Source organism: Ascaphus truei, chromosome 5, assembly GCF_040206685.1.
Source record: "Ascaphus truei isolate aAscTru1 chromosome 5, aAscTru1.hap1, whole genome shotgun sequence".
Classification (NCBI taxonomy): Eukaryota; Metazoa; Chordata; class Amphibia; order Anura; family Ascaphidae; genus Ascaphus; species Ascaphus truei.
The window spans coordinates 280,368,080-280,389,486 of NC_134487.1; the positions used below are offsets into that span (position 1 = coordinate 280,368,080).

General features: G+C 40.9%; 1 protein-coding gene across 1 annotated transcript in view; it reads left to right on the forward strand.

The window, feature by feature from the left end:
- The window catches only part of PWP1 (PWP1 homolog, endonuclein), a 35,897-nt gene extending 16,441 nt beyond the window's left edge, over positions 1 to 19,456 (forward strand). The window contains exons 7-15 of the mRNA XM_075602256.1: positions 546 to 676; positions 2,083 to 2,156; positions 4,161 to 4,257; positions 5,710 to 5,771; positions 8,802 to 8,913; positions 12,454 to 12,544; positions 15,306 to 15,427; positions 15,847 to 15,952; positions 17,417 to 19,456. Of these exons, the coding sequence (XP_075458371.1) occupies positions 546 to 676; positions 2,083 to 2,156; positions 4,161 to 4,257; positions 5,710 to 5,771; positions 8,802 to 8,913; positions 12,454 to 12,544; positions 15,306 to 15,427; positions 15,847 to 15,952; positions 17,417 to 17,529 (908 nt within the window). The 3' untranslated portion in view covers positions 17,530 to 19,456. The remainder of the gene's footprint in view (positions 1 to 545; positions 677 to 2,082; positions 2,157 to 4,160; positions 4,258 to 5,709; positions 5,772 to 8,801; positions 8,914 to 12,453; positions 12,545 to 15,305; positions 15,428 to 15,846; positions 15,953 to 17,416) is intronic.
- Positions 19,457 to 21,407: the final 1,951 nt, after the last annotated feature.

The window sequence follows — 21,407 nt, forward strand, 5'->3', positions numbered from 1 at the left end:
AAAAAACCACTGTGTCACCGGCGATCAGCACAGGCTGCTGCTTTAAGGAAATGCCAGGCACAGAGCCTGAGAAACAGTGTGTGCGTGTGTTACAGTTAGACTGTGACCACAAGCATTGCTCTAAAGCAGCATTGCCTTCATGGCTGGCGTGACGCTGGAGATTTAAACCTCTAGGAAGTACACACGGCACCTCCCTTGCCAAGTATCTCGGGAACCACAGGGTTCCTGGAGCTGAAAATACAAAATAAAATAAAGTAGAGAGAAATGCAGCTTTTAGGAAATACATATTCAGAAATGTAGTGATGTTTGACACTTACTATTTAAATAGACATGTTTTTTTTTTCTATTGGTATAAAATAAGGGTTTGACTTCAGCGCGGTACTTGGAATGCAATTGGCTAATGGCGTGGAAATAGAATAACCTTTCTGAGCCCTTCATTGAACGTATCTCTGATTCTGGCAGCGGGAACATAATTATAATTCCAGGGATCCTCATTATTTGCTTGTTTTTTTCTATGAGCCGCTGGCCTTTTGTTTTTTCTTTAGGAAACTACGTCGCTGTAGGGAACATGACTTCGGTTATTGACGTGTGGGACCTGGATCTGGTAGATTGTCTAGAGCCCGTCTTTTCCCTCGGAAGCAAACAAACGAAAAAGAAGAAAAAGAAAGGCAAGAAGGTAACTTGACTGTTGTTTTAGATGCAGCACGTTGTGGGCCAATTATATTTGGTAGGTAATGGGAACAGATACCTGACTTCGCAAACAATGCCAGTGTAGTGACTGCACTTTATGGGGGAAACAGATTGGATGTTTATCTGCAGCTGTAACATTGGTTCCCAGTTATTTATATCCTTCTGCTTTTAATGCCCAGGACCCTTCATAAAACCCTGTGCTGTAATGTGGGGGACATGCAGCAGCGGTGTGAGCGGCTTTGAAGACCTCTCACAAAAGAAAATGATTTCTAGGCCTTGGGTGGCTCTCCTTAGTGGGGATTGGAAGGAAAGAAGGGGGTTTTACAGAATCTACTTGCAAAAGATGTTCGAACAACGCTCTCAGCTGCATTGCAACTTACAATTTCTATAGCAACCATTTACAAAGTCACATCCCCTTCCTCTTCTGAAACAGGCTCTGGCACACCCCTTTTTGAGCCCTGCCCTCTCTCTAGCAGTGCACCAAATGTATCTAGTGACTGCCTGGTCACATGATCTTCCCCACAGAACTTTGTCATATTAATATGCAAATGTGTTCCACTGACTGCAGAATACTCCTCTACAGTTATTTAGTGCAGGGGGGCGTGAGATTATTTTTTGGGGAGGGGGGGGGGGTGCGGTGGCTACAGAGGTTGTGCGCTCTTCCCCCAAAGCATTTAAATTAAATGCGGGGGGGGGGAGGGGTGGGGGGGTAAGGCGTGAGTAAGGCCTCTGTAACTTACCTAAGCTCCGGTGGCTTCTGGTGACGTTGCCATGGTAACGCGACGTCACATGACTTCAGAAACCGCCAGCGATCAGGTAAGATAGTGTGAATATAGTATGTCTTTTAAAGCCGCATTACTACATTCCCGCACCCCCCATGTGACAATGTATCATTCTACAGTTTTACCTAAACTGGCGATCGTTTGGTGTTCCTGTTATAAATCTGTAAAAATCCTGATTGTGTGCCTAAGATAATGGCTGCCTTCTGACTATGCTGCAGTCACCGAAATGCTGGAGCTGATATGTAACATTATATTAACAGGTGTAACATGCTGCTGTTACAGCTTTCCGAGTAATAGACAGTCTGCTGTTTGTAAAGCAGCAAGAGCCCCGTTTTTGATACTATGTTTCAAAGGAGGTAGTGGATATGACTTTCCAAATGATCGCTGTGGCAACCAAAGGATTATCGGTACATTAAAAACGGCATGAATTTAAAAAAAATTCAGGCGGTATTATCTAATATTACAGAACTGATTTATTTAAAAAAAAAAAAAAAGATTTTTCATGTTTTGCTGCTAAACAGAAATACGGTTGTGGATAAAATAGGTTAATGTGTTAGCAGGATTAGCAACACCGAGTGCAAATAATGTTCTCAAATGCTTCATTTCACAGGGTGCCTCCTCAGAAGAAAACCACATAGGGCATTCTGATGCGGTCTTGGATCTTTCATGGAATAAACAAATCAGGTAAAGATCTGTGAGACTGGATTGTAAACATCTTATCTTATCTGTGCAGTTCCTAGTGAGAGCAGGGGTAGTGGAGCGCAGATCGGGGCACTAACAAACAAACTCCTATTTCATTGGTAGCTGCCATGCGATCGTGCCCCAATCGGCACCATCACAGTTTAGCAAATATTCTGCCCTACCTCTGTCCCATTTAATATATACCTGCTGCTGCTGAATCGGGAAACCGAAGCTGGGCTATATCAGCAGGCCTCCAATCATAATGATTTGGAGCCATGTTGGCAGTCTTCTGATTAACGGATTTCATAACGTGTTTAGAATAATTATTTAGATGTTTGTCCTGCCTTTGTTTCCAAAATTGTACACTAGGATATTTTGTTGCCCGTAGAAAAATAATACAAAAGTATCTACAGTGTAATTCTCCATTTAGAACCTGTGCACACTGATTGAGCCACCTGTGCTGAAGCAGGGATATCCTTAAAACCTGATCTGTTGGTAGCCCTTCAGAACGGGAGTCTTTCCCCCCTGCCCTAGACGGAGTGTTTTTAATATACAATCCATTAGTAACCCTGTAGTGCATCAAGCCTGCATTATTTTGTCTTTTGTTGAATAAAATACATTTTGTTTTCTGCCAATTCCTGCTTACACGAACATGCAGATCTGCCTTTGATTTGTGATTTCCTTTGTTCCAGGAAATGTTTTGTCCATTACTTGTGTTTATCCGTTTGCTTGCATCATTTTTATTCAAGCCTATTTAGCAAATAAGAACAATACGTCCGTCTCCTGCATAATCGCTGCTTCTGATGGTAATGGCTAGATTAATGTCGCTATAACATATAATTATAGCTTTTGAAACTAGAAATGTTTTTTCCATGTTCATTCTGCATTATACTTCTAGCTCCGAGAACGATGGAGATGTGTAGTGTGGGTCTACTGGCCAAGTATTGCCAAGTGCCACAAACTCAACAAAGGTTGCCAGTGAAATGACATGAAATTAAGGATTTTTTGAGACATGAAATGGAGTTTTAGAGGCAATTCAAGCCGGCTATTTATTTATTTGGGTATTTAAAAATTTTTTTTAATATAGGATTTAATCAGGGGGTCTCTTGTGTTGAACCCCGCTCATTTCGGCTCTGGGGATCCCCTGATTCCGGGGAAACTAGCCTCCGTAGGTGGTGCCGGTAGCCATTCCGGCTCACTAATAGCGATCACATAATGGTCATTTTTCAAAGCTCCTGTGCCCTGCGGGGCAATAGGAAGACGTGACATCATCCGGGGTGGCTTCCTATTGCCCCACGTGACGCGGGAGCTGTGAAAAGCATAGATACCGGCACCCCCTACAGAGGGAAGTATCTCTGGGAACAGGGCGTCCCGCTGCTGAAATTAATTGGATTGCGCTCCGGCAGGGTTACCATAATTCAGCACTCAAAAAAGAAGACACCAAGCCGGAACACCCATCACGCATGCGCAGTCGGCGCTCCTCACCCGCGCATGCGTGGTCTGCTTTAATTTGCGTACGCACATTTTGGCGTTCGCGCCAATGGAATCCAAACGTGCCTGCGCAAGTGATGAACGCCGGCTGCCAATGCACCAGCAGATAGCTAGTGCGTGCGCAGTCAGCTTTTGTTCATGCATCCACGAACGAAAGCCAACCATGCGTGAACGATGACCCCTGACTGCGCATGCAGGGTTGGCGCTCGCGCATGTGCTGCCAGAAATTCGGGTCGTTTTTTTGGTTATTTAAAAATTCCTCCCGAGTGGCGACTTTAAATGATGACGTACGGGAAAATACGGCCGTATGGTAACCCTAAGATCCGGAGACCCCCTGCTTCAACCCCATGTTAAAAAATATTACAGCAAAAATGTGCCCGCTTGAATTGCTTCTTTAAGACCTTTGCATTGAACATTCGCAGATTTGAAGAACAACTTTACACATCTCTAGTATTTTGTCGTATGTCCGCCTCTGTGACAGCAGTATCACCCATGTGTACATTTGTTTCTTTTCAGAAATGTGCTGGCCAGCGCATCCGCAGACAATACAATCATTCTTTGGGATATGTCCCTCGGTAAAGCAGCGGCAAACCTTACTTTGCACACAGACAAGGTACCGCATGGTCGCCCGTTCAAGCTTTGCTCACGTTTTGACGCCTTTTTTTTAATGCATGAGGCTGCAATTTTTTTTTTACATTCCTTCAGAAGAGGGAAGGTAATGTGCCCAAATACAGGGTTGGGCAACTTCTGTCCTCAATGGCCACCAACAGGTCAGGTTTTAAGTATACCCCTGCTTCAGCATAGGTGGCTCAGTCATTGACTGAGCCACTGATTGAGGCACCAAGATTCCAAAATTGTGCAATAGGATATTTTGTTGCCCATAGAAAAATAATAAAAGTATCTACAGTGTAAGGTACCATTTAGAACCTGTGCACGCTGATTGAGCCACCTGTGCTGAAGCAGGGATATCCTTAAAACCTGATCTGTTGGTAGTCCTAGAGGACTGGAGTTGGCCACCCCTGGTCTATGTGATAAGACCCTGTATGGTGTATGACAAATGTGTGATGATTAGGGGAACAAGTAAGTTTATCTGCTGTAGTTGTGTTAGAATATGGCACTTCAAAGTACTTTGTTCAATTAATTACAATACATAGAATAAATATATTTTAACATATAGATGGAATATTTGCGTAGTGGTTGACAACTTTCTATGGACTAGATTTCAACAGATCGCAACTTAGATATTGATATTTCTAGACTAGTTAAAGCATAACTATGCACTTTGTCACTTTTTTTTATTTTCATAAATGAGTTGTTTTTTCGTTTTTCATTTTATTTATAAATCGCTCTTAACAGGGCTAACAGAATTGTTTGCTTTTCATTTAAATCCATCTCTCAATTGTTATAACACATCCTAACCAGGCGGCTGTATTGCTATAGGGGATATTTTCAGCATTATGTGATCTTGCTTTACCTTTTTAAAATCTGAAATTTTTTTTTTCGTTTATAGACATTTATTATAATGGCCTTATTGCTGAACTCATGGGCAGCCTCTGGATTCAGATTCTATGTAACAGGGGCATTGAGGGGAGTAAAAGAGCCTAAGCTCTGCTATAAAGATGTAGACAGATAGTGTATGTTTGCTGTATTTGTAATGTGTTTTTGTATTGCATGTCTGTGTCGTTTTTTAAAGAGCTTTTTTTCCCCGTGCACCAGCGATGCGCAAACTGGGGGGCGCAAGATTGGTCAGGGGGGGGTGGGTTGCAGAGGCCCCGTGCTCTTCCCCCAAGGCATTTAAATGAATGCCGGGGGATCGCGTGAGGCCTGTGCAACTTCTCTTTGGCGACGCGTCACCATGGCAACGCGGCGTCATGTGATGTCACGTTGGCATGGCAACTGACGTCACATGACCCCATGGCTACTTTTGACGCCAGAGAGAAGGTAAGGGAGGGGGGGCACGAGCAAGGAGGAAGCAGGAAAGGGGGCGCACGCTGGAAAGATTGCGGACCGCTGCCGTGCACTACACTTTCTGAATCTAACATCAATATTTCAATGTTTCATTAAGGTTCAGACGGTGCAGTTCCATCCCTTTGAACCACAAACGCTTATATCTGGCTCCTATGACAAGTAAGTCCCTTGTATTTTCTTATTCGTGAAATGATAATAGAATTGATTTGAAACTCACGCAACACTCTAATATTCAGTTACAATAGGCAAATAGTTTATAGGAAAAGGCAAACTATGTTAAGATAACGGTCTCAGTGGCCGATGATACCCAAGCAGAGAGCTGGGATTTGCACACCTTGTCTGCTTTTGACGTTTCATCTTTTATTTTATTTTTCTTCTACATCTTCATTGGAAGTTTGGTTAGTGATCGGAAGAGTGCAGTTAAATCAGATATATAGCTTCCCTTGGCAGAGACCGCTGTTTAGGACTTTATGAGCAACCAAAAAAATCAGTTGGCAAAACAAGGGCACAATTAGGGTTAATGAAACAATATTCAATGCATGTCCTTTTTCTTCATTGCTAGAACAAATTGGCTTTTCTTCTTGTTTGAGAGATCCCAATGCACTCCTCGTCTAGTAAAACACATCCATTCACTTAGATGCTAGAGATGTGTATTGGACAGAGATTTATTCTCTACTTTCTCATCCTTGTGAACTGTGGTGATCCTTCCAATTGTAAGATTGCTTGATGTGTAGCCAAGAAAAATGTTTGGAGGGCGCGATACTCTAAATCAGGAGCGGCCAACTCCAGTCCTCAAGGGCCCCCAACAGATCGGGTTTTAAGGATATCCGTGCTTCAGCACAGGTGGCTCAGTCATTATGGTTGAGCCACCTGTGCAGAAGCAGGGGTACCCCTAATACCTGGTCTGTTGGTGGCTTTTACGGACAGGAGTAGGCCACCCCCTTTTCTAAATTTCTGAAGTCAATGATGGGCAAAGGCAAGCGACCTACGAATGTTAATTCTCTACCATCTTTGCCATCGGTTAATTGTGCCGGAGGAACCTCGAAATCAGATTTTATTATCTCGCTTTTCTGTCATTGGAGTCCACGGACAATGTGAACGGAGGCACATTTGGGACTTACTCCTGCTCAGCAGCAGATGGGTTTGTAGTGTTTGTTTAAAGAACATTTATTTAATACATACTAACTGGGTAGAATATGAATTTTACTTTGGGATGGGTAAACTGCTAAATCAAGTTTAATGTAGTTTGTTGATGGGACACACACCATTTCTAAATGTATTGTGCATGCACTTTGACTGAGATGTTGCCAAATGCTCTAGTTATCCATCATGTTCTCAAGTCCTTGTAGAATAGTCGTTCTGGGAATATACTTTGTTTTCATTCTGGCGTTCCACACCTTTTGCTTCTTTGTAATACTTCTGGGCGATTAGGTTGCAACCTGGGAATTATTCTGAGCAGCAAGCTAGTCTAAGGCCTCGTTCAGGGTGCTGGCTTCGGAGGGAGGGCGTGCTGCTGTGCGTGCTGCCGTGAGAAACAAAGTATTCAATTTGAATACTGGTTGTCAGGGTAGCAACCGCCCTGTCTCCGAGGCCAGGAGTTGATGCTGGCTACAGTTTCAATAAACGAAAATTTTGTTTTTTGGAGCTGCAGCAGCGTCACTGGGACATAGGCAGCCAATGAAATCATTCTTCAGAATGATTTCATGACTGCAACTTGGATACTTACCCTGCTGTGTGTAACCCCGCCCCCTCCCCAACGCTGAAAAGTCTGCTGGGGGATAAACACAGATCGCCCAGCAAACTGCAGCACTGCCTCCCTCCCGCCCTCCCTCCGAGTCCTGCAGCTGACACACTGAACGAGGCCTAAGCAAATGAGGTCTTCTCTGATACATTTACTAGACACCCTGCTGTGTATCTTATCCTGCTGCTCAGTCCTCATATTATTGCCTCCCCTTATACTACCACTCCCATCGTTCCTTTTATGTAAACACTTCTGTATATGTAGAGTCGTGTGTGTGAAAAAACATTGTTTATAAATACCGAGCTGCAATACGTAATCCTATGGGGCAGTTATTTGATGTCGTATTTGGAAAACTGCGAGCATATTACCATGAAGAGTAGTAAAGTGGTTCTCAACCTCTTCTGGTCACGGGCACCCACCCACCTCAAACATGTCGGCTGCGCAGCGGGTGCGTCCCATGCTGCCTGGAGGTGTGAAATTCTGCACTCCGCCCCTCTCTACTCCGGACTCGCAGAGGAGAGGTAAATTGATGCGTCCGTCTCCAGGCAGCACGGCATGCGCCCGCTGAGAAGCTGGTTAGTCGCAGGGCAGCGGGACCAATGTTAGAGAATCGCAGCACACTAGGGTATCCAGCCACTCTAGTTGAGAGCTGCTGGAGTAGTTGAATAGTTATAGTAGAGATGGGCAAATGTGTCAATTTAAATCCGCACATTCTATGCAGTGTTTTTAACAGTTTGATTTGTGGTCGATTTTATTGAACCTTGAATTTGACATGAAAAAATGTGGGTGACCGTACCTAAACCCGCCGCAGTATCCGCTTCGCCATCCCCTTTTCCGCATGTCCTAGCATTCGATCGATGTGATGATAAAACGAATATTCGATGCGTTTTATTCGATTACGAATGTGCACACAAATGGCCCCTAACACGGACATTCGCACCTACGTGGGGGGACGCCATGCGCAAATCTTTGTTTTTTTGTAAAAGGGGCAAATGTGTCTGATTTGGAGACTGATCTGTGGGTCTGGCTGGGTCAGACCTAGCCAAGCTGTATATATATTGTGCTGTAGTTATTGGTTAATTTTGTATATATTTTGCACAGAATGTGAATGAGGGACATTTGGGCCAATACATAGAAATAGTTGGTATGATGCCAATGCAACCTAGGAGGCGTTATTTGAAAAACATTTGCTTTTATATTTTAATGGGTTCATATTATATTTTGTGTCCTGACATTTTGACTTGTTACTGGCCGCAAGCTCAGACAATAACTATATATATGTTTTTATTATAAAGCTATCAATATCCTATTGCTGTGTGCATCAGATAATTTAAATAAATCTAATGTTTCTATCTTTTCTGTAGCCCGAGCGATGCTAAGAGAGCACTAATGTGTGTGTGTGTGTGTGTGTGTGTTTCTTTGTTTTTCTCCTTGTTTGGCATTTGTAGATCGGCCATATTGTATGACTGCAGAAGTCCTCAAGAAACCCACAGAATCTGGCGATTTAGTGGGCAGGTTGAACGAGTCACATGGAACCATTTTTCTCCAAGGAACTTTTTAGTGAGTGTTTTTTTATTTTATTATATATACATGTGCAGCCTGCATAAAACAGTTACTAAACGGTTGTGCGTTATTCACCTATAATAATAATAATGTTTGTTCTTGTATAGCGCCGCTAGTTTTACGTAGCGCTTTACAGAGACATTTTGCAGACACTGTCTCTGCCCCGTGGAGCTTACACTCTGTTTTAGGTGCCTGAGGCACAGGGAGATAAAGTGCGTTGCCCAAGGTCACAAGGAATTGAACCAGGTTCCCCTGCTTCAAACTCGCTGCCAGTCAGTGTCTTTACTCACTGAGCCACTCCTTCTCCCAGCTTCCTAGGACTTCTGACAATGTTAAAAAGGCAATCCAAGTGGCATTTTTAAAACAAAAAAAGTTATATAGATATATATGCACAACATTTGATTACCATTATTGAAAACTAATTTTTTGGTCCCATGATCGATCAGCAAAGATCCTGCGCCTCGGGGTTCATTTAATGGCTGCCCTTTAGTTTCAGTCAATCCTTCAGTCAGTGTAACTCAGCAGCTACAATGGATCCGGATATTCCTACGGCAACATTATCTATTGTTAGTTTGTAGCTCATACTGCTGGGAATATTGGCAACCAATTACAGGCAGTCCTCGGTTATCCGACACAATGCGTTACTCAAAATGGCGTTGGATAGCGAAACGTTGTAAAGCGAAACACATTTTCCCATAGGAACACTGTTTAAATGAAAGGTTCCGATCCTGAAGGCATTTTTAACACTAAAATACACCAAATATTTTATGCAAGCAATAAGATATGAAGCACATACATAAATTATATAGTGTATATACTATACAGAAACAATGAAGTAGCGCCTTTAATATACCCTGATTTGAAGCTAATCACGATAAAGAACTATTAAACTATATAAATGGATATGCCTAGTGGGGCGGTAAGATGGTAGCTAATACATTATGATATGAACTTGTATTCTCAAAAAAAGATTGTTAATATATCAAAAGAATATAAAATATATAAAAAATATTTTAATTAAAAATATAAAAAAATATATAAAAAATGAAAAATCAGAAAAAAATGAATAAAACCTTTGAAAAAACAGAGTCCTGTTCCAATATGTAATGCTCCCAGGTGATTTCAGCCCGTTTCAATGGGATCACCAATCCCTGAACAAATCTGTGAAAAAAGAAGGAAAAAAACAGGCGCTCACCTACAGTGCATTAACGTAATAAAAAATGTATTTAAAGAACATTAAATCAAACAAATGGCCACTCACGAGTACTGCAAATATAAGCATTTATGAGATTGGCTCTCATAAGCCAGCAACGTGGTCCTCTCGGTCCGACTCGAGGTAGCAGCGTCCTCCCGTGACTCTCCTTCGTGTACCCGGAAGTGGAAACCCTCCTATTGGGTGCTCGGCAAAAAGTGTCCCTCTGGGAACCAGTGGTTGGAAATTCTCTATGCCGGTAACAGGATCGTAGGAGGCTCAGGAACTCCCGTATCTCTTCCAGCAGCAGCAATGTTCATGGGCAAATGACAGCCACAATCAGACCACGCCCTACGCGTTTCGTCACCGATGATGACTTCAACATTATATATATTATAACATAAATAATATATTATATACAGTAGTATAATATATATATTACGACGCTTTATATATACACACACGCTATATAATATACACGCTATATACACACACACACACACACACACACACACACACACACACACACACACACACACACACACACACACACACACACACACACACACACACACACACACACACACACACATACACACATACACACATACACACTTGCAAAGCGTAAGAGCTTTGGATAAGCCGTTTTGGCGTTGTAAAAATGAACGCATTGCATAGCGTTGGATAAGCCATTCGTTGTAAAACGAGGACTGCCTGTATCACAAACAGTAAAGTGTTGCAAACATCTTGCACTGCTTTGGTGGTGTGTTTAAAGCTTGCTATAGAAATCAAAGGATGATCAGTATATTACAACTGATTAAAAATTGCATTAAGAGTTGAATGGAAAAAAAAAATTGTAAGTATCTAATACTAGAGAACTGATTTATTTAAAAAGAAAAGCACACAGAGGACATTGCTTGGGTTGCTCCTTTAAGGAAATCCTGACCGTCACTCGTTGGTCTTCGTAGCCAGTTGTTACTTACTGTGTGCTTCTTAATGTTTAGGAAAGTTGTTTGTTTGGCGTACAATGTATTCTTTGCATCGCATTTGCACACAGAGTAAGTCAGAGGGGCGAGTGGTGCCATCTTGCTAAACTTGGCTTAACAGATGGATGTCTATTTATTCACTGCATTAATTAATCTAAAATTAAACACAGTGTGAAATAGCCGTTAACACCTTTAGCTACACAATGCTTTTCAAAGCTCTGCCGATGCTTTGTGTTAAAGCAACATCTAAAGCTGCAGGCGTTACTTCTTGGGGTTTTAAATCTCCTGCAGATGATGTCGCGGCTTTCATTTGGCCTGAAACACGAGAGAGGTTTAATCCGCCATTTTTGTTTTTTTGCTTGGAGTGAGCTGAATGCTGGTTCCTTCATCTGGGTTCAGGGAGCCCCGAGATCTGGGAGTAGCACAGGTCAGCTCCAGGACCCCTGATTACCATCCGGGTCGGAAAAGAACGAACCAAAAAACAGCCACGGGTCACTGCTTTATCACGGCACAAAATCATTCCATTGTGTATTTTCAACTATTGTATTTATTGTGGGGTTAACGTTTTTATTAATTCTTCAGAAATTTTTTCAATGTTTTTGTTTTTAAACTTTATTTCTTCCCAAGTGATTTTTTGCCTACGTTGATGCATTTTTGTTGTTGAGGTTTCCTTTATAAACATCAACTGCCTTTTACATCAGTACAAACGATATGTACAGTATGTCCATGGTTGTGCTCTGGTTTGTGACACTTTTTGGGGGAATAATTGTTAAATCCAATAATTTATTATATTAAATATATATATTTGTACATCTAATCCCCAAGTATGACAATAGTACACCTTTTGATTTAATACCATTCATAAGCCTAGATTACAAATGAACCGAGATTGCATTTGCCACTTAGCTGGCGATATAAGGTGTAATGTCACAAATTGCTATAAAAGTGCAGTTGTCTTTCCCCTCTAGATACATTTTCTCTGCTGAGAGCCACTTTTGAGATCACTTTACCAATTGATTACCCAAAATGTGTTTCAGGCGTCTGCAGTGCTGAATTGGTTAAATCATCCGCACTCCATAAACATTCAGAAGGATGACCATTGCATTGCATCTTTTCCATTACAGGTTTACATGGGCTATCATTGATGCTCGAGGCAAATTACGAACAAAAATTGATTGTGGGAATACCTATCAGTACAATGAAATTGGAGGTTTAATTATTTTGTGTTCTTCCTTTGTTCATTTACTTTAATCTGTTGTTTGATTTAGTAGCACTCTGTATTTTTTCGTTTTAATTAAATATTTGATAATTGTTTGGCGCTGGGCACTAATATATTGCTGGTTCGTGTTCTTGTTTTAGGCTAGCACAGAAGATGGCTTTGTATACTGTTTAGATGCACGATCGGACAAACCCCTTTTCACACTTAAGGCTCATGACGGTGAAGTGTCTGGTAAGTATATTTTGTTAAGTTTCTATATAGATCCTTCACAACATGTGCTCTGAATATTACTGTAAGAGGCATAAATAACACACAGATGTAGCAGGTGTTATTACTTCTGTTAACACTTAATGCAGAAATGTTAGAGATGATGCACATATGACTATTTTCAACAAAGCAGCAGTATTTATTGCAATAACTATTGCGTTAGAGGCAATTCAAACAGGTTGCCAATTATTTTTCTTTTAATATATGCAACATTTGATTACCTTCATTGAAACCTAAATACCCAAGGTGCCGATCGATTGGTTCCCCCGTGATTGATCAGCAAAATCCTGTTTCCCAGGGTTCACTAAATGGCTGTCTTTCAGTTTCAAATCAATCCGTCAGTCCGTGTATCTCAGCAGCTACAATGTATTCTTAGGCTGAGTCAGCGCTGAGCCATGCGGACGCTCTGCGATGAGCCCCGTCATCCTCAATGAGGATGTCTTGAGAGGGGGCTCCCGCGAGCGTCCGCAGGCGTGCTGAGGCGCAAGGATTTTCAGCCGACAGCCGAACCTGTTTCTGAGCGTGCTGTCGGCTGAAAACCTCCAATCAGAGCGAAGCGGCGTCAACGTCACGGGCTATTGGCCCAGGGACATCAGTGCCCCGCCTCCCAATTGCACACGCTGTGAGGAGGAGCGCGGCTCCCCCCTCTATGGATGCACCGTCATATTACTTGGGTAACATTATGTATTGTTACAGTTTGCAGCTCAAACTGCTGGGAATATTGGCAACAAATGATCACAAACAGGAAAGTGTTGCAAATATCTTGCACTGCTGGGGAGGTGGGATAAACCCTGCTATAGAAATCAAAGGATGCTCAGTATATAAAAGTTGAAATGTAAAATTAAAAAAGATCGCATTATCTAGTACTTCAGTACTGATTTTACTTAAAACAAAAAACGTAGGGTATTGTTTGCATTTCTCCTTTAACGGGTGCAATATCTGCAACATATGTGAATGTAATTTCCATATACCTACTCCAATATCTTCACTGCAATGTTGCCGTTCAGCAGCCATTCAATTAGCCCAGTTAACTGTCCACCAAAAGGTAACTTTTGTTTCTATACTGATCTCTTGAGAGGTCCCCATAGGGACTGAAACGTACATCTTATACGCACATATTTGCAAATCTGGGAATGCCTTTTTCTTATTTTTGTGTCTACCAACATCTTTGTTGCTTCAAAGTGGTTGCATTTATATCTTGCGTTATCACTGCCATTTAATCCTATGGAGAATCTGTGATATTCTGCATTACAGCGCGATATTCTGCATTCTAAACGTGTGTGTGTGTGTGTGTGTGTGTGTGTGTGTGTGTCTCTCCAACGAGTACTTCCCATCCATATAAAAATCTAAAATATATTTATTTGTTGCATCAACGTTTTGTTTTCCACCCCCTCCCCCATGGGACCTTTCTCAAGGTATATCATATTTACAAAAAAATCATAATACATTGAATTCATGAATATTATGTTCCCGGCAGATGTTACTGTAACGATTTGGCTGAGCTGAGCCGTTGTGGTGATTGTAGTAAAGATCAGCTATATGATAACAAATTGACGTAATCCATCTGTGTTTAAATGAAGTGTATAAAGGATAAGCAAGAACTGTAACGCACAGGAAAATAAATGCATGGACAGAGTTTGGTCCTCGAGGAGCGATTTCCTTATTGGGCACGATCGGTGGTGGGCACAGGAGAGACTAATCTTCATTTCATTTTTAATAAAGGAAAGGAAGACATTTACTAACTTGTCTTGCTTGGTTAAATCTGTGTACAATGTAGAAGTTATTCTATTCATTTTGTGGATAACGGAATATACTTTTTTGACGTCCATCTCTAGTATTTAACTGTACGATTTTAAAACAAAAACAAAAAACTTGTTTCAATGATTTGACTTAAAAAGAATTCAATGCAAAAGATTGCTGAAAGAATGGCGATTTTTAGTAAGACATGGAACATGTTTCTATTACCAATACAGTATATTTCACCGGTATTTCCTAATCCAGTATTTGATCAAAAAAACACATGCATTTCATTTTTGCTTTACTTGCATTTTTATTTTTTTCTTATTTAATGTTATTCCTACTGCTTTTCGACGTGTGTATGTGTTCTTAAACAGAAACTCAATACATCACTAGGCTCGAGATGGATCATTCTGCCTGCCTTTGTATCAATAGCATTATTGATTTTTTTTTTTTTTTTTTTGTATGTTGCAGGAAATAAGTGCCGTGCGACGTTGCTCCAAAAACAAATCAATTGACTCCGTCGCCAGCGCTTATAGTAAGCGCGATGGCGGCGTCGCGCCTGAAAATTTGGAAGCCGGGTCTTTGATTTTGTTTTTAGTTGTATCATAAATGCAACCATTGTAAAAGAAATGTTCCTTTTCAAAGTCTGAATAAGATATATATATTTATATATATATATATATATATATATATATATATATTTATATATATATATATATATATATATATATATATATATATATGTGTCGTCTGCAACAATTCCCGTAAATATTTGTTCTACATGTATATAGTGCCAAAAAATCTGCCTAGTAGCATACAGTATAGCAGCCCTGTTGGTAAATTATTTCCCTTACATTGATTTTTCCAACGTTGCTTGGCCTCCGTCTGAAGATGGTAACGTTGGGTCGCAGTGTTAAGGGTGAGATCTACTGGGGCAATACAAATTCTGTTACTTAAAATATATATATTTTTTTTTCCCACCCAGGGCTCGAGTTAAGCAGCCAAATAAAAGGCTGCCTCGTGACTTCATCTGCAGATAAACATGTGAAGATTTGGGACATCTTGGTTGACAAACCAAGTCTAATTCATTCCAGGGACATGAAAATGGTAACCTTTATGTCAATGAAATGCTAATTGCAATTGAATTTCAATGACGGTCCTTAAGACTAAGTGTTCTTGCAGTAATCCACAAATATCTCATCTTGTATGGCGTTTCCAACCCAGTGTGCATCTCATCTGCCTGGATATGCCAGTGACCACACCAGTTGACATTGCTGTAAACTATAGACCAGTATAAGTATTTTAGGTTCATTTGAAATGTATGTGGACTGTGAAGGGGTATAATTGTTCTACTCCATGAGCAGGACAGCAGGAAGGTAGTTGAGATGCAGTAAGACGGAACAGTATTTACGTTTTCATTAACAAGATTGAACCTATTTAACATATCCTTGCCACTGGTTCGTGCTGGTCCTGTGCAGGTCTGAAGGTTAAGATCTAGCATATTATGACATCCGTTTCTGTTTCAGGGTGTCTTATTTTGCACTGCTTGCTGCCCAGATTCACCCTTTGTGTATGCATTTGGTGGCCAAAAAGATGGACTGAGAGTGTGGGACATAAGTAGCATTACTGCTGGTAAGCAAGTTCATAACAATATTATATCTTCTGTTTCATAAATACTTCTAGATTTATTTATTTTATTTATTTTGTTAAATGGCCAGTGATTTTGATGTAGGTTGCATGTTAGAAATAGGTTATAATGGTTGAATCACTGCTCTTTCCAGCTACAGCGCTCAAACGTGGCAAACATTTTTTGGCAACGGGCCACTTTCCTAATTGAAAGCTGTGTAGCGAACATCATTAGTTATGGTTTTCTTGTGAAATACACAACAATCTTTAGGTAATAATGTCTCGGGAGGCAGAATTGAGTATAATATCCTCCTGTGGTTGTGCGCATATTGTGTGCAGTAATTCTAGGTAAATGGGATGGTAACTATCATCCAGAAATCATCTAATGGCTTTTATATGTGACTTCTGTGTATTTGAAAGAAAAAATAAATGACCTACACATGCTTGAACGGGAAGAACAAGCATTCTCCGATTTGGAGCAATTTGGTTCACTGGGGTCTGACTGAATGGCTCTATTATATCTTTACTGTCCTATTGTGAAGCTGAAGCAAGAGGGGTAAGGGCCTCATTTAACATTGCTAACTTAACCACTGGAAGGGGAAGATGAGGCCTAAGAATCTGATTTTAAAAGTGGTGCGTTTTGGCTCTTTGAGTTATTGAGTTAATGTCACCAATTCCCAAATGACGTCTTTTGAATCGCATCTACGTAAAGCAGCAATACGGGTTTCATTTTTTTTATTTATTATTGCAGCAGGGGGTCTTCGAAATTGTTAATTTCAGCTCTGGGGACCGCCTGCTTCCAGAGAAACCTCGGTATGGGGGTGCCGAAGTCTCTGCAGTCACCGAAACTGTGTGCCTAACATGGCAGATTTAAATATCCCAGGGGCCGACAGGAAGCTATGACATCATCCTCCGGCGCGGCTTCCTATTGGTCTGCATGACCAGGGCATTTAAACTAAAGAGATACTGGCGCCCCCTACGGATGTAAGTATCTTTTGATGGAGGGGGGTCCCCGGAGCCGAAATTAACACTGTTCAGCTACGGAGACCCCCTGCTTCAATCCTATAATATAAAAAAATATATAAAACCCGTATTGCTGCTTTAATTGGCTGAGAATGGCTATATTTACCCATCACCAACCTAACGAGCTTTTCAGCTGTATTCCACAAAACTATTTCTGTTAACCATCACTGTGATTGTAAATCGCCTCCCCTGTGAGATCGCTTAAACTACACACGCCTATTCGCACTGGTTTAGGAAGCTTTTAGACACATCCACATGTGAGCAATAATGAATACGCTTTTTTCTTATTGTTGCTAAGGTGTTGGGGTCATTTGTGAATATTTAATTTTTTTTACATTTGTTTCTTCATATGTAAATGTTTCCGATTCAATCTACTGTATGTGTATTTAAAAAATATGTATATGATCCCCTGTATTATGTTGACATATCTAAACTCTTTTGTTCTAGTGAAAGAGGCGTTTGGAAGCAGAGAGAGGCTGATGGTTTCTAGTTCATCAGAACCTTCATCCAGCACCGTTCAAACAAACCGCAGCTACACTGCAGACACAATGGAGTCTTAGGGCCTGTGGATTTATTTCTATCTTATACAGTAACTGATCACAAAGTATCATTATCCGGCCCTTGTGGCAAAACTAGTTCTAATTGGATATCGGCATCATTTGACATATCCATTAATATTTATTAATACTAAGAAACAAAATTCATAGATCTACTTCTTCTGACGTCTGCGACTTGTTAAGCATGTATCAGATGTTCTTTGTGGGATGCTTCTTAATACCACTTTCCAAAACAGAAGGAGCTTGATCCTGTCTCTTTATTTCTTTAATACTGTATGTAGTCCTTTCTGCCTCTTTCTGCAATATGGTCAGTCAAACTTACATTGAGACTGGAACAAATTTTCTCCAGTCCTCGAGGGCTACCAACAGGTCAGGTTTTAAGGATATCCCTGCTTCAGCACAAGTGGCTCAAACAGTGGGCCTTATAAAGCTTTGTCACATTTCTCACATCAAAACAAGAAAGACCATGCCATTTACAATACAAAATGCGTATGTGAAGTTAATGAGATCGTAGCTAGCGGAGTGATAATGCTATAGAAATGGCAGTCTCCGAACAAATCTTTTTATATTACCATTTCTCAAACAGAAATTAACTGCAGAATATCTGGGTGAATAAAATGAGAAAAGAAAAGACACTATTAAAAACATTTTTAAGCAAATAGAAGTCTTATAAGGTTCAATTTTTTTTCGTCATTATTTTTCTTAAAACGTATGCAGCAATATGGACATACGACTGCGAGATTCCCCAATCATTAGCAGCTGAAAGTAGGAGGCACACACCACAATATGACGCATAGAAACATCTTCTATCAGGAGAAACCATAATCGTATTCTGCCACCTCCACCCCAATGTAATCATGCTTGACTTGTCCATAAACTAGAACACAACTTTCAACTTAATTCCTCACTCCCAAAAATAATTACAAGAAACACAAGCCTGCTCTGGATTAGAGGACCAATGTAACACAACAGGGATATGTATCAATAAGCGTAAAAGGTGCAAGATTGCCACCATCTACAATAGCGCCAAGCTGGCAGAAAGACGACAAAAATAAATCCCATCTCGAGTTAATATAATGACGGATTTGGAGATATGCAAAAAATCTGAGTGTTGGGAAGCTCAAATGTAACCCTAACCTGAAAGCTACGAATAATTTGCATGGAGTGGTTGAGAAATAATGCAATATTTATAGTACCTTTATCATGCCAAATATTACAAGGGTATAGACGTTGGGTTTGCCAGTGTTCGGTATTGAACCCGACTGGTCTGTATTTGGAGACTGTACAGTAAAAAATGAGAAGTAATACTGGACATGTATGTGTGACATAGTGACCTGACTGACTGTGGGGGGGGGGGGGGGAGGTTACAGTGGGATTTCCCCGAGCAGGGCTGCTGCTTGGGGGCAGGGCAGTTTCATCCATCGTGATTGACTGCATTACCCAGCAGTAGCCACTCAGGTGTCATGAGCTTGATGCTGGAGGAAATAGTGTGGGGCAGAGAGGTGATGTTGTCTCTTTCCTTTCTGTCCCATTGAAAATGAGGGAGGGGGAGAGGGAGAAGAAAAGAGTATGACTGCGGGTATGTAATTTATAAATTATCTAATCATTACGTCATTTTTTTTTCTACATTTCTCTCCAGGTATACACCAATTTGCATTATTTCATATTCTATTTCGTAAAAAAAAAAAAAGTTTGGGGAGGTCACTCTGTCCCCATATTTTTTTTAATTTTTTTTTACAAAATGGTGCAAATTGGTGCACACTTGGAGTGAAATTTAGAAATGATTAGGTAATGGTCAGATCATTTATAAAATAACATATCTCCCACCGACTTTTCTCGAGCGTGTCACATCTTTCACCGTTGTGTCCAGTATTTTTAATTCCTATGCCAGGAGATGGATAAATGGAATAAATAAATTACCTTTTTGAGACACGAGTGCTCTGGACTATTTGTGTGTGTGTGTGTGTGTGTGTGTGTGTGTGTGTGTGTGTGTGTGTGTGTGTGTGTGTGTGTGTGTGTGTGTGTGTGTGTGTGTGTGTGTGTGTGTGTGTGTGTGTGTGTGTGTGTGTCGCTCGTTGCCATTGACTGTCCAAAATGCAAGTGCATATAAGTACTTTTACTATACATTTTTATCCACCAAGAGTGCTCTCTACAAACCAATTTTTTTTATATACACTTATTTTATTTATACAATATTTTATACACAAGGAAAAAAACTGGGAGCCAGTCTCTTGAACGCTCTTAAACAGCTATAACAAAAATAAATGTGCTTAACAGCGCTAATCGCCAAAATAATAATAGCAACAAGGACAATGAATAAACTGAAAAAAGGGAAAAAACAAGAAAAGGGCAGCCAGGTATAAACTGGTAGAACCAGCACCAGAAAGAGCACAACAAAAATAAATACAGACCAGCGCCCAAACAGTGACTGAAATGTCCAATGAGTCCAAAGTATAGTCCAATAAATGATGAATCAGGCTTCACTCATGGATCTGTTATTTTTACATGTGTTGGTGCATATAGTAGTAGTTGTTCATTGTTTTTTTTTTGTTGTTATTGGTTGGGTTTATTGTTATTAACTCTTTGTATGTCCTTGTTTAGTTAGTTTTAGAAGCTGTTACTTTAAACTATACCTGATTGGCTTTAGCTTGCACCAATCACTGCCGCCTGAGGTGTATATTTTGGTACTACACCTCAACCAATCTAAACCCATGAGGAAGTGACGTTGTCACGAAACGCGTAGGGTCAGAGGTCACGGCACCTTGGAAGTACCAGAAGTGCGTCACACGGTGGATCCCCTCACAAGCACACGTGTAGGAGTGTTCCCTGTGTAGTGCTGCGTCTGCTGGGTTTCGTGTGGCCAACAGGAGGAGTGGACGACTTCCCCCCCCCCCCCCTCCCTTGTGCAGGTGTCTGCAGAGGATTTTTATTCACCCAGAGGAACTCAATACTGCCTGGTGTTCTCATGCTTGCAAATTCCGGTCCTGTTGTAAGTAGGTTTCTGGTTTAACCCCTGATGACCCGCTGCAACAGGCATCCTTGTATTAATAAATTAGTTTGAATTATCAGCTTCTGTGTTGCATGTTTTATGTTGTAAAACAAAGAGAGATACCGGTGCCAAATGAGTCCAAAAAAGTGAAATCCTGGACATCCAGTGGAGATAGTTCAAGTCCCAAGATGATCAACAGTCTCTTAGTCTTTGGGTGACCAGATGGGAAGGACGGCAGATGGTTTAAAGCAGTGGACTGTTCTCCACGTGTAGAGGGTCCGCAGTGTGCCCTGGAAGCCGTGCGATCCTTCTGTGTCTCCTGATCTGCTCCTGGGAACACAAGCTTAGGTTTTATGTTGTGAGTTAGTTTTGTTATATGTTTTATGTTTTCATGTAATGTGTTTACAGTATACACTATGATTATTTTCCTGTTATTCTTTCCACATATCATGGATCCATGAGTGAAGCCTGATTCATCATTTATTGGGCTATACTTTGGACTCATTGGACATTTCATTCACTGTTAGGGCGCTGGTTTGTTTTTGTTGTGCTCTTAAACAGCTAGTATTTTCAAGACTGGAAAATTGTTCCAGATGTGAGAGGCCCAGTAAGAGACAGAAGAATGACCAACTTTTGTTGACTTCGGTATAAGCATGCTCCTGTGGAGGCAGATATTATGTTATATGTGCTATGCATAGTAGGATTGTGAACCCTGGTCAGCTAATTGGTTAGCGGTACCATACACTGTGATGTCACTGTAGTCAATAATGGCATCTGTTATGCAATGTGCTTTCTGATCATGAGACTTGAGCTACAGTAGGTTTATTTCTATAAAGTGCACCCTGTTGGCTATAGATTTTACAACTCGGTGTGTCAATCCGAGAACCAAACG